Consider the following 14,258-nt stretch of genomic DNA (forward strand, 5'->3'; position numbering starts at 1 on the left):
ACTCACCTATTGACTAAAGACAACCTTTCAATCAGGCCTTGCAGAAGTAAGACTGATTTGTCCAAAGGGAGGCCAACCAGTGTTAGAAATTAAAGATGCATGGAATATCTGATTCAAGGGAATCTGCAGTCCCGAGTTCCCAAAGTGGGACCAACTGCACCAGCTAGAGGACATTTGTTAAATCTGAGAAGAGCTAATGTTTTTTACAGGAGCACAGGGGTTAGAAATGATTAGGATAAGGGGCGGCAGGGACCGAAAAGAGCAAAGCTCAGTGTAATCGTTGCCAAGAGGAACATTCAAAAGGTCTTGCTTTGAGAAAATGACATTATAAAGGTAGAAAACTGCCAAACCATAAGCCATAACCATAAGAAAATTATATTTCTCAAACCTTCCATATGAAATACACGATTTTTCATTCGTAATATATTTAGGTTTCGATCAAACGCCCACTTGCCTCCCCCTAAAACAATCCTGGGACGTCAACGTTACCACAGAAATGTAAGAGACTCTCCAAATCAGCATATTTCCAATGCCATTTTGTACCCAGGATTAATAATCCGCCTCCTCACGCTCCCATACACAATCAACATTTAATCTGACAACACACTGCAAATACTCAGAAGGTTTACCCTGGTTGGTATTTCGTGGCATGCCATATAGTTCTACAAGCTAGGATCTTTAAATAAAAATGTGAAACACTCATTAAACGGCACTTATGATTAGAAGTACATCTGTGGTTTTAAATGGAGAAGACGCCTTTGTTGAGGACATAGTACCGAGTGGTGCGTATCGACCAGGCCTGGTGAGCAGCAAAGATGTCCCTTTGGGGCACGGTGCCCATGCTATCATGCTAAACTCGACCAGCAAGATCTGTGCCAAGCTGTCGAGAAAAATGTGCCGTCCACACATTGACAAATGACAGCATTTGGCAGGGGGACAGGACAGTGGTAATGCGAAAATTTGGGCCTTCTTATCAATGCATGGTGGGAAGGAAAGTCACCTTCAAGAGATGGCACGGAAATGTCTCAGCACTTCCCTGCTCATAAAAAATGACACAGTGGGGCAAAAAAATTCACATGATTTGACATTTGATTCAGAGCCAGAATTTTCTGTACAAAAGTGGTTATAAAATATGCAGAGACTCCAGCGCTTGTGAGAGTGCTGTGTGTGTGTGTAGACAAAACTGAGTGGGGTATATGGGGAGTTCCCAAAATGCTCCTTCTCACAATACTAAAAATTCCCTTCTCACATTTAAACCACATTTTACAAAATAGCCCTGAAGGACGATAATGACATATTATGAAAGATTCCACAAAAGAGCAAAGTGTTTAAAGACAAAAACAAGCATTAAGCGCATACATATTGCTCTTAGCATAATGTGAAACAGATTACATGAGACTTTCTCATAGTGTTCTTAAACACAATAAGAACACCATATCAGAACAAAATATGATCACCGTAACCCTGCTGAAAAATATATCCGTTGAACATTCTTTATGCTTTCTTTGGCTTTATGAATATTTTTTTATGAATAACTGGTCATACTTTTCCTGAATATACATATTTTGAGTTATAGTTTCAGTTTTTTTTTTGTTCTCTTTATTGTAAGAAAGGTTTAAAGACTATTTAACACTTCTTAGACCATGCCTTTATTCATTATTTTAAAACAGCGATTTTTCATTTCACCTGAATTACTTGGCTAAGTAATCTTATTAACTATTTTTCAACTCACTTAAGCAAATAACAATGTTCTGTATATTTGACTATGGTGTATGAATGAAAATTGAGTTTGAGGCATATACCCGTGAAAAATATTCAGTTTTTCTCACACCACATGGAACCTCATTTAAATATTATATTTAAAATTTGATTTGATTTGAAATTAGAAATGAGAAACACTGCCAATGTTCTTAGTTATGCACCGACTTGAATTTCATGAATCTAATAAAACAAAGATAAGGTGGACACCTTATAATGCACAGTCTATTTCACATATACATTTAAAGCGAGAATGGAAAGATAAACTGGCTTGATTAGGTGTATATTTATAGTTATCAGAATTTAAAATGAGAGCAAGCGCAAACAGTACCTAAGTTATAAATGGAAAATAATCAAGGGGGTGCTTCTTATTAGGCAGGTTTAGGTGCTCTGCAGATGGAGAACACATCAATGTGCTGCCTACCGCACTTCCTTCAGCTCATTGGGATGCAAGTCACGTCCTATGTGAGAAAATGTCCGAGATAGCTTTGAAGTCATTAGTTCAGTCATTAGCACAGTTATGTTAAATATAAATTACAATTCATCAGCAGAAAGGGCCGATCATTAATTCTGTGTAGTTTGGCAGGCGTTAAATCACTGGCAGTCATTTGGTTGTGGAGGAGGGTTAGCCGCGAACTGCTCTGTCTAATCTCCACTCTGATCACCATCTCGAAACCCGATGGAAGTATTTAAATAGCTCCCTGCTTTGCAATTTTTTTAGTCGCTGTTTATAGTGATCACAAAAATTCTACAGTGATCACGAAACCCAACAGCGAATGATGGAAAAGGACGCTCAAATCTCTCAATTATGTCGCAGTGCACCATCTATTTTAATAGGCCTTTAACGATCATTGAGATTAAAAGATACGTTGGCCTCTCACTCAAACAATGCATTTAATATGACTCTTAAATTACACCTCAAGTGTGTTCTGAATTGCAAAAACACACATTAACATCACATTTTTAAAATGTTTATCTTTATTTCTTTCATTTATATCTCCAGATGTCACATTATACTAATCTACATTAAAAAAAACCCACACATGCTTGCCCTGAACTCCAATAATCCAACATTGTTTTAAACATAAACTGCTGTGCTTGAACGTGTCTACTGTATAACCCCTGGACATTTCTGAAAGCACAACACTTAACCTACATAAGATGCTTTACCTGTAAAATCCCTTTTATGGATTAATTTTATGACCTCACGATAATCTCATTGACAGTCATCATACTCTTTGGTGATACATGAGATATATCTCCATCTGCCATTCAGAAAGATCAGCCATAAGACAAAGGTAAGTCTGGGTTGTAATATAACTCATGCTGGAAATTATTATCCTTACATTGAGACTCAAAGCATTATCACTTGTGGCTAAAGGCTGATTTACTTCTGCGTCGGACTCTACGCTATAGTTGGTTTTCATTTATACTTCTGCGTCGTTGTCCACGTTGACGCGCAATTACACATGCAGAGGGAGCATGTGAAACCCGGGAGCTGTTCTAGCAGACCAATCACAGCGCTTGCATCCGCGTAGAATTGACGCGTTGTTACATTTTTGGAGAGGTGCACGTCAGGGTACGCCGAAGGTTGTGAATCGTTGCACCTTAACCACAATTTTGCCATGAATTACCTAGAAGTGTCATATTCTTACAAACGGGGCCCTATAGCAGAATGGTCAGCTAGCAGAATTTTGAATCTCCTACTGGAGAACATGGATGCAAGGTGTAAGGTTGAGCTTGACTACAGCACATGGGGATATTTAGCCATGATACAGTGTCATTTGCAGAACTGTGTGTTTCATCTTCTCCAGAGGGGTGGAGAGATGCCTCAATCAGCAGGAAAGTGATGTGTATTCATGTACCACTGCTCTCCTTGGCTTGCAAAGGTCTTTGGCAGAATCTGGGGAGGTTCTGTATTATTAATGAAAATTGATTCCCGACTTACTCACACTTTCCTGCTCCCGAGCTCGTGTTTTATAAGGTCATTTTCTGTACTGGTCATGAGAAGAGGACACAGGGCATGAGATGAAAGATGTTACTATTTTCCCTTCTTTGATTCACCATTCACCACCTGTACACCTTGCTAACACTGCCGAAAAACCTGCCTAACAATGATGTAACTGCCATGTCCTCTGGAGCCAGGAATTAATGGCGGGGGTGGCTTTACTCCGGGTCCCCAGTGAGCGGCGCTCATTTGGAAGATGAGGTTGGCACTTAGCGCCCTGCCAATTGGCTTGATGGAGATGCGGCGGTTAGACCCCCCCCCGTATGTCCCGCTTCCTGCCTCACATCCTCTCTGGGACAATCCGGGGTATACCCAAGGAATAAAAATAAACTCACTCACAAACACATCAAATCTCTCCAGTGCTATCAAAGAATTTGCTATGAACTCTGCCTAAGCCTGTTCTGAGATTAAGGATGTGAGTGATGAAGGTGAACGCAGAGAGCCAGAGAAGACTTCCCAGCAGGCAACAGAAGAGAGATCTAAGCGTCAAAGTGAGTCTAACACCCGGTTTAAAGTAGACAACGCAATTCTACAGACATTCTAGACAGAAAACACATGGCACGGCGGTGGATTTAATGGTAAGGTGCACCCAGAAAAGTCAGAACACTTTTTCTAGCGGCAACGATGCAGCACAATGACAAACGAGCAACTTTAGCTGTCGCACGGGCGGTTGCATGCTAAACGCCACGGTGTCGGACCGGACGGGGTGACACCAGACTATGCGCCACAGGTCCACAACGCAACACAGTTTGTCCTTCAAGAACAATCAAGAAACACACAGACAGAGTTAGAGGAAAAGGGACAGCAGAGGTGAGGAGAGAGGAGAGAACCCCGCAAAGGAGGCGGGAGGGGGACTTACAGTATCTCCAAATCGCGCAGGGCTCGGAAGGCTCCATCTTCGATGCAGCTGATGTGGTTGCTGTCCAGTTGCCTGCAGATGAGAGACAGAAGTCAGCGGCAGGTCTGCAGACGAGCGGGTGGGGGCTGAGGGGAGGGAGGAGGAGGAGGAGAGGTGGGGGCTGCGGGGAGGGAGGTAGACAAACTAACACACACAAACGGGCATCTCATATCTACTCTGCTCTCCTCACCGCAGTCGGGATAAAGGACCAGCTGGCTAAAAGTGGCCTGTCTGGCTATAACCTCCTCCTATCTCGTCCTCTCTTTTTTGCCACACTGCTGAGAGTGTGGGGGCAAAGAGAGGTAAGAGAGAGAGAGAGAGAGAGAGAGAGAGAGAGAGAGAGAGAGAGAGAGAGAGAGAGAGAGAGAGAGAGAGAGAGAGAGAGAGAGAGAGAGAGAGAGAGAGAGAGAGAGAGAGAGAATGGGAGGCTGGCTATAGTGCACAGCCCACCCCGTCTGTCAGTTCTCTGTAAATATTAATTGCATTTTCTCCCCCCAGCCCGCTCGTCTGCCCCCCCCCTCTTCTTCTTCTTCTTTTTTTTAAAAGTCAGAATGGGAGTAATTTCATTACATTAGAGCAGCCAATCCATTACAAGCTTTTACCGGCTCTGTCAAAGAAACAATTTCATTAAAGGAAGGGGTTCGTAAATCAGCCGGGGTCATGGAGCTGGACGAGCAGACGCGAGGGGCACTTCTTCCTTTTTGCTTCTTTTTCCTTTTCCTTTAATTTGCAGACTTTGCTATCCGCCCCCTCCATCTGCCTATTTACCCATCCCTCTCTGCATTCTTAAAAGAGATGGATTTGAAAGAGACTTGAATAAAGAACAAGGAATCTAAGCGCTTTTCTTAAGTCATTTGTTCAGCAAACAGGACCGCTGTGACATTTGACCCATGACAGACACCGTGCCTTTGCGTCTTTAGAGACGGGTAATAAAGAAGAACGGAGCATCTCTGGCGATTCATCCGTCGTTTCTAAAAGACATGCATCTGTCTCCATAATTGCTGATGGGACAGACTGTATGGCATCCACCCACAGCAGATGCATTAACTATCACTGTGAAAATTAAATACTCTTTATATGCAAAAGTTAAAGGGATAGTTCACCCAAAAATGGAAATTAGCCCATGATTCACTCACCCTGAAGCCACCCTAGGTGTATATTACATTCTTCTTTCAGACGAATACAATCAGAGTTAAATTAAAATCATTTCAGAAGGCCTTTATTAACCCGCCAGAGCCATGTCGAGCACTTTTATAATGGATGGATGCGCTTTGATGGACTTCCAAAAAAATGTACCTATTGACTCCCATTATAAAGCTTGGAAGAGCCAGGACATTTTTTAATATAACTGATTGTATTCGTCTGAAAGAAGAATGTCATTTACACCTATGCTTCAGGGTGAGTAAATCATGGGCTAATTTTAATTTTTGGATGAACTATCTCTTTAAATGTTTGTCTTTTACGATATCTATTTTTTCATCCAAATATATGAAGACTTTAAAGAGACACTTGCCCTGAGAGTAAAACTGTGAATGCGTTACATTTGCCTCATGTGTTACAATGACTCTCAATCATAGTGAAATCACTGAAACACAGCCACTTTGGCTTATTTATTTTTTTATAAAATGGCTACAACAGCTTGAACAACAATTATGTTATAAACTGTAAATTATATATGTACACACATAAATAAGATATACATTTTTTACAAAAACACAAAACCTGAAGCAAACATGTATCTTTAATGACACATTGTAATGACCACCAGTCTGTAATGATGCCGACACGAAACTTTCTTCATATATGGACATCACTGAAAATAACTAGTTCATTAAGAGAGTCAGAGGTTGATTCATTAAACACTCTGATCAATTCAATACAGTGAAGGATTTGTCAACCTGATTCAAAGCACTTACTCGACTTTTTGAACCATTCATTAAAAGTATTGGCTCATCTGTTCAAGAATTAGTCTACACTAAAAAGAAGCAGCTCATTATAGTCATTTGTTCATAAATCAGGGTGCACTGGTTTGATTGTTTTTGCGTACAGCCCGAGGACAACTCAGCAGAAAGACTTCTTTTAAAGTCATTATTTCACGGTAAGCTGTCGTTTATTGCGCAAGGCACATATTTCGATATAGATGCTTTAAAAGAATGGATTTTTAGCATTTATATTACAAGAAGTGTCTTGGACTATAATTTGTCTATACTCAGTGACTGATTAAAACCTTCTGGATTTTCTACAATAGAATTGTGAAAAGCACTTCAAAAACATTAAGCTATTTCTTCACGGTTAATTTCTTAATAATAATAATCACAGTATTGAAAATTCCACTGGCAAGTAATACAGTGAACTGCCAAACAGCAGGTGATATTATGAATACTTGGCACATATAGAATTCAAACATAGCTCATTCAATCAGGTTTCAGACTGAGGCATGTCTGTATTATCTGGACATGTGAAGTTGATCTCTAGAGGAAGTCATTGTGGTTATGTGCCATAGATTTTTAACAATGATAATTCTGAATATAGTCAAGGGCGAATAGCTGTCTTGAAAGTACATATGCGAGTGTGTGGTATGTGTGAATATCCGCGTGTTTGGTGATTGTTTGGAGAGGTGGGACATGGTAGTGTTGGGTAATGAAAGTCCCCGTTTTAATTTCCCTGCTCTAATTACATTGGCCTTTAATCATCTCAGTCATGAGCCATATTGGCACTTTAGAGCTCTCGTCCTGCCAGTGTCCCATCTGGAGTGAACGGGAGAAAGAAACAGATATGGGTCTTCCTTCCCTTCACTAGACTATTAATCTGTCAGAGTCGGTGATGCTAACCAGCAGCCGCATGGCCGTATTTCATTCACACTCGATAGCTAACACAGTAAATGACTTAGAACTGACCGTCACAGCCAGGACGATGCTTGATCAGAGCTTCAAAATATGAATCTCATATTCAGTCTATAGTGGTAACAGATGTACAGTACGTGACCTTTCATGGTCACCAAATCAAGTATGGTTTGAAGAGTTGTGTCTGTATCACACTGATCAGCCTTGCGTCTTCTTGTCTCGACTGGTTTTGTTTCACTATGTCTCGTCTCATTCAGATTTGTCTCACTTTGTCGTCTCATTTCATCCCGTCTTGTCTCACTTCTTCTCTCATCTCACTTTGTATCTTCATCTCTAATATTGTCACTATTTCTTCGATTTATTTTTTATGTCTCTTCTCATCTCTGCTTATCCTATCACTTCATCTCATTTCAACTCCTCTCTTCTAGATCATCTCACTTTCTCTCATCATATTTTGTCTTCTCCTCCAGTCTAATTTTCTTCCTCTTTTTCATCACACAAATTTAGTCTCTTTTTTCTCTTCTACTTCATCTCACCCCATTTAATCTATACTCCTTCTCAATTCATCTCACCTAATCTCATATTTTTTCTTCTCATCCTCACTTTTTATATCCCCTGTTCACGTTTCAGTCTCATTTCATCTTCATTTTTATTATTTTTTCTCTTTTCATATTGTTTTATTAGTTTTTCTCTTTCTTGTCTTACCTATTTTCATCTCATCTTGTCTTTTCTCTTCTTCTCCTTTCCAGTCTTGTCTTATCTTTTCTCTTCCAGTATCATCTTGTCTTTTCTTATATTGTCTTGGTTTGTCTGGGGCCGTATTCACAAAGAATTTTAAGGCTAAAAGTAGCTCCTAACTGGCAAATTTAGGAGCAACTCCTAAAAATAATGGGCGTGTCACTCCTAACTTTAGGACTCCTAATTTTTTTCACTAAGAGTAATTCACGAAGCATTTTAGCCCTAAAAGTAGCACCTAAGTCTGGGACAGCTTAAAGCTGCAGTCCGGCATTTTTCCTCTTTGTCGCCATCTCTGTTCGAAATCTGCAATTGCAGTCATTCGCGGAATTATCAACTTTACGTGGGTTGTAGTTCAACACCCTCGACACGGCACAGCGCGGATGAACACAGTGTTTGAGGAGAGTGTGCAGCTGTCAGTTACCGCGCCGATGTGGATATTGTCATTCAGAATCACAGATTATTCTTTTTGGAAGTATGACCAACATAGGAATTTTCACCGGGAAATGTCATCTGAACTAGTAAGAAACATTCACTTTTGTTCTGGTTCTGACATTGCAGTAAATCGCGCTGATTAAATCTAACAATTGCTTATAAGTTATCATTTCACGCAAAACCGTGCAAAGTAGCTATACTATGTTCTCTAATTGTTAATGTTAACAACGTCAGCAAGCATTGCGTGACTACATCATGTAATGTCCTTCCGATATTATCCTTGTTTTCGCATGGGTCCGGTTGCAGTCTCTTCTCTTTCTGTAGCCACTCCGAAGTCCGAACGAAGTCTTTTGCATGTTACAGCGGGTGAGTCTCTAGTTGTCACTGATGATGATCGTCGTTTGAACCTTTCTGGATCCGCCATCAAATTGATAAGTTTAATTATATCAAGTGCTGTGAGAAAAGGCTATAAATCTCTACCTCCAACATCCTCACACGCAATATAGCTTATACTAGCCGAGACTCCTTCTTTATGTGTACAGATGTGACGTAATGACGCAAAGACATGCTCGAATCTCCCGCGGAAATCCACCAGTACCACTAAAATTAAAAACATTATTACAAGCTTACCGTTTTGCATCGAGCTAAGGCAAGCAGATAGTTTTGAACACTGGCTGGTTATGTATTTTATCAAATATGTATTTTGGATCATTTTTAACCCAAAAAAAGCTACGGACAGCAGCTTTAAAAGAAGTCGAGAGGACTCCTAACTCACTAAGACCTATTCACAAAGGATCGTAGCGCACACCACCGCCTCTCGCAGTCGTCCGGGGTCCGCGACACAAGCGGGAATGCTGCATTGATCTGCAAACAAATCATCTCCCATTCTCACGCTTAGTTTTGCTTGATATCCCAGTGCCGAATTTCACTTTTATTATGTTTTTGGGCCAGCAGCAGTAACTGATCCTGCGTCCAGTTGGGCTTTCTTTTCCGTTTTGGCGAGTTCATAATCCACCGTCATTCAACTATTATGGTGTGTTCACACCGAACGCGAATTTAATTATTTGCGCGAGTAGATTACATACAAAGTCAATGCAAAGACGCGAATAGGCGCATCATTCGCGCCGGGCGTTGCAAATGACGCGAATTGGGCGACGCGTTTGCCGCGAATGTCTTCCGCGCAAGTTGAAAAATTTGAACTCGAGCGAATGTTCAAGCGATAGACGCGTATTTGACGCTTTATTCGCGTTCGGTGTGAACACACCATTACATTACTTCAATAGGAGTAACATTTCCTTGCTTTAAGTAGTCTATTTAGGCTAATAGGATGTCAATTAACCAAGCAAGTGTTAATGCAAGTGTCGTTTTTTTGGCAAGTGGCGGTTTTCATTGGGGTATTAGGCTACCTTGATTTAATTTAATTTAATTCACGACTTCTCTCTCTCTCTGCCTTGTTAGAATTACACTTCACTGGGGCCTGCACAAACATTTCGATGACATTACTATTATTATTTTGTGTAGGACACAGACATATTTAGATGTCCTAAATCCATGATTTGTTGCGTCTGTGTTATGTTCCGCATGATGGCCCTGTCATCTAACAACCAATCACCGTGATCATTGCGAGGAGGCTCGTGCATGAGAAGTGACGTCATCCATAGCAACGAAGACTCACTCTTAGTTTAGGAGTTGTCATTTTTCCTTACTAAGAGTAGGTCTGAAAGGCGTTGTGAATAACTTTTAAAAGAAAACTCCTAGCTAAAATATTTTAGTGCGATTTAGGAGTACTCCTAGTGGTAAGATAAAATTCTTTGTGAATACGGCCCCTGGTCTTATTTCGTCGGGTCTCATTGTTTAATTTGACCTGTCTGTCTCATATTGTTTAAATATTGTTTAATTTCATCTAGTCTCATATTGTCTAATATTGTTTCATTTCATCCAGACTCATATTGTCTCAATTAATCTGGTCGCATATTGTCTCATTTTGTCTCATTTGACCTGGTCTCATATTGTTTCATTTCAGCTGGTCTCATATTGTCTCATTTCAATTGGTCTCATTTCACCTGGTCTCATTTTGTCTGATTTCACCTGGTTTCATATTGTCTCATATTGTTTCATTTCAGCTGGCCTCATATTGTTTCATTTCATCTGGTCTTATTTTGTCTCATATTGTTTCATTTCAGTATCTCTAATCTGCATTTTTCCATCTTAAAAATATATCTAAATTATGCCATATGCTCTCATTAACAAATGCCGAACAATTCGTTCATGCGTTCATGACATCAAGACTAGATTATTGTAATGCTCTACTGGGTGGTTGCCCTGCACGCTTAATAAACAAACTACAGCTAGTTCAAAACGCAGCAGCTCGAGTTCTTACCAGAACCGGGAAATATGACCATATTAGCCCGGTTCTGTCAACACTGCATTGGCTCCCTATTAAACATCGTATACATTTTTAAATATTGTTGATTACTTACAAAGCACTAAATGGTTTAGCTCCGCAGTACTTGAGCGAGCTTTTAAAGCATTATAGTCATTCACGTCTATTGTGATCTCAAAATTTCGGCCAGTTGATAATACCTAGAATATCAAAATCGACTGCTGGCGGTAGATCCTTTTCCTATTTAGCACCAAAACTTTGGAACAGTCTTCCTACCATTGTCCGGGAAGCAGACACACTCTGTCAGTTTAAAGCTAGACTAAAAACACATCTCTTTGACCTAGCATACACATAATACATTATAGACTTCTATAATTCAATGTTAGGCTGCATAGATTAGGTCAGCCGGAACTGGGAACACATCCCTTAAATCTAGATGTACTCGTTACATCATAAGAAGAATGGCATCTACGCTAACTTTAGTGTCTTTGTTTATCCCGAGGTTTTCCCGCAGCCTACTGGATCCAGGGCGTATCCAGATCTGACGAAGGAGATTCGCCTGGACCCGATGACAATGCAGTGCTGAAGTGTCAACTATCCTCTCCCTATGGAGGATCCCTTTCCCACTCTACAGATAAAGCGTTGTTGAAAATCCGGTTCGCGTACCTCGAAGTGATAAAATAAAACAAAATTCTGTATCTAATGTATAGGCAAGACAAGTAGTTTGTTTAGGCATGGTTTGTAGGGAAATTACAAACCTGCGCACATATATTCAAACGAATATAACTATAGAATCAATTTTTAATGCGCATGTGAACGCCATCAGGTCACAGGTTCACGTTTAAAGTCTATTTAGAGAGAACGGCGTCGTCTTAGTGGCCCCTAATTTGATAACAAATGATAATTTTGCTGGAAGAGAATCAATCAAAACTAACTTTAGCTGGAAATAACATTATTCAAAAATCGCTATAAAGCCAAAACAATCTCTGCTACCGTAAATTGTATGTTTATCTCTGTAAAGCTGCTTTGAAACAATCTACATTGTTAATGTATAGCGCTATATAAATGAAGATGACTTGACTTGACTTCAGCTGGTCTCATATTGTCTCATTTTAGCTAGTCTCATATTGTCTCATTTTGTTTTATAATCTGGTTTTATATTGTCTAATTTTATATGGTCTCATATTGTTTCATATTCTCTAATTTCATCTGGTCTCATGTGGTCTCATATTCTCTAATTTCATCTGGTCTCATATTCTCTCATATTGTTTCATTTCATCTGGTCTCATATGGTCTCATATTCTCTCATTTCATCTGATCTCATATTGTCTCATTTCATCTGGTCTTATATCGTCTAATTTTGTCTGATCTCATGTTGTCTCATTTCATCTGGTCTTATTGTCTAAATTTATCTGGTCTCATATTGTCTAGTCTCTTGTCCTAATTGAACAGAAGGACAGCCTCAGTTTGGAGGGGTGTCCTGAGAAAGCGATTCCCAGAGCTAGCAAACTTTTGATTGGCTATCGTGGGACCACATTGTGCACTGATCATGTGTAGTGCGTGTTTCAGCACCAGCAGTGCACACGAAAAGCTGAGATCTGCCTTCTGCAGAGTCCCGTCTGCTAGGCGCAGAAGCTTGTAAAGTGGGCAGAGTGACATTCTGGGTACAGCAACATGAAGTAGAAAGGCTTTTATTAGCACACAGATGAGAGCCTGCCACAAAGGGGTAAAAATCTGAGTGTCCACCTATCTGATGGTTTACCGTACAGGACGCACTGCTCTCTTAATGATACCTAGGTTTCAGGTAATGAATTATTGTGTACCCTACATGTGCAGATGCCATATGGCCTCTCTATCTGCTATGAAAAACACATGTCAATGGAATGAATGTGTGTAAGTCTTTTCCTATGAATCCACTGCTCATACAGCACCTGTTCTAATGGGAACCGTACCCCACTGACACAAGCACGTCATGTTGATATAGAGCTCATCAGGCATGTTTTCGCAGAAGGACTCGAACATGCATATGATGGGGGAATCTACGACATCACCCTCATTCGACGCTTCTCGAGGTTAACATGACAGGCGCAGCACGTCTGGTGAACAGTAGGAGTACATGGCTAAAGCCATAAAGACAGACGGAGATATTGTGTCTGGTTTAATAAGATGCAACATAGACTCTCGTTAGTTGGAGAAACCATCTAGACCATATTATCCAGACGGCCCCTCTATAAAAGGTGGAGGATGCTGGCTAAAGGCAGATGCTGACTCCAGCATGCTGTAGCCTGTAAAACTGTGGAAATGTGAGGGCGATATAAGAGATGGAGATTCAACCTGCCCTCAAAGCGTGCATAGACATTTTTAAATAGAGGACATTAAGGTAGAAAAGCATACGAGAAAATCAATTCATTCCTGGAACGCTGCCTGTCCATTTTTTTTCTCCTCCTTCCCGTTAAAAAAACCCGAGGGCTGGATGATTTCAGCAATTAAATCAAGAGTCACCTTGCCACGCGTTGCAGAGGCAGGTCGGTGGGAGAGAAACACGCTGCTGACGTACAAATCCATCCTTCTCGCTCAATCCTTGTTAGTCCTTTTTTTTTACCTCTAAAAAGCCCTACCTGAATAAATGAGTGTTGCCTACCTGTACCTATCATTCATCCATCAGAGTGTGACGGTGCACATGACAGTGATGTGATGAGCACTCAAACACTGTCTAACACCATAGACATCACTGTAAGAACATCAGGGGAAACCATGCGCCACAAAAATGTTCACAAAAAAAGCTTGCATTTGTACGCAGAGTTGGGGAATATTACAATTTAAAGTAACGCATTACAATATTGTCCATAAAAAGAACAAATAATATTGCATAGCTAATTTTTATGAAAAGTAATGTTACATTTATTTTGTGCTATTTTTTTAATGCAACATAAGTATATGTACAAAGTTCTCAAAATGTACCATGCACCCAACTGCCACATTATTTACCATTAAAATTTCAGTGAAGATACAAACAATAATTATTTACATGTTATGGCCGATAATAATAAATGTCAGTTTTAAAACTGTATACCATTTTGTCTAAATTTATAAAAGATAAATTAAATGCTACAAGCACATTTAGTTCACAACAGTATTATTTGTACAGTAATTTGTACAGAATATATATTCAATTTAAATTTGGCTAAAAATTACATT

At 40.0% G+C, this 14,258-nt stretch overlaps 1 protein-coding gene across 1 annotated transcript in view; it reads right to left on the bottom strand.

The window, feature by feature from the left end:
- Nucleotides 1-14,258, bottom strand: part of slit3 (slit homolog 3 (Drosophila)) — a 199,225-nt gene that overhangs the window by 73,522 nt on the left and 111,445 nt on the right. The window contains exon 6 of the mRNA XM_056250333.1: nt 4,626-4,697. Within this exon, the coding sequence (XP_056106308.1) occupies nt 4,626-4,697 (72 nt within the window). The remainder of the gene's footprint in view (nt 1-4,625; nt 4,698-14,258) is intronic.

The sequence above is a fragment of the Rhinichthys klamathensis genome, unplaced genomic scaffold (genome assembly GCF_029890125.1).
Source record: "Rhinichthys klamathensis goyatoka isolate OS25496 unplaced genomic scaffold, OSU_Roscu_1.1 h1tg000068l_1, whole genome shotgun sequence".
NCBI classification, from domain to species: domain Eukaryota; kingdom Metazoa; phylum Chordata; class Actinopteri; order Cypriniformes; family Leuciscidae; genus Rhinichthys; species Rhinichthys klamathensis.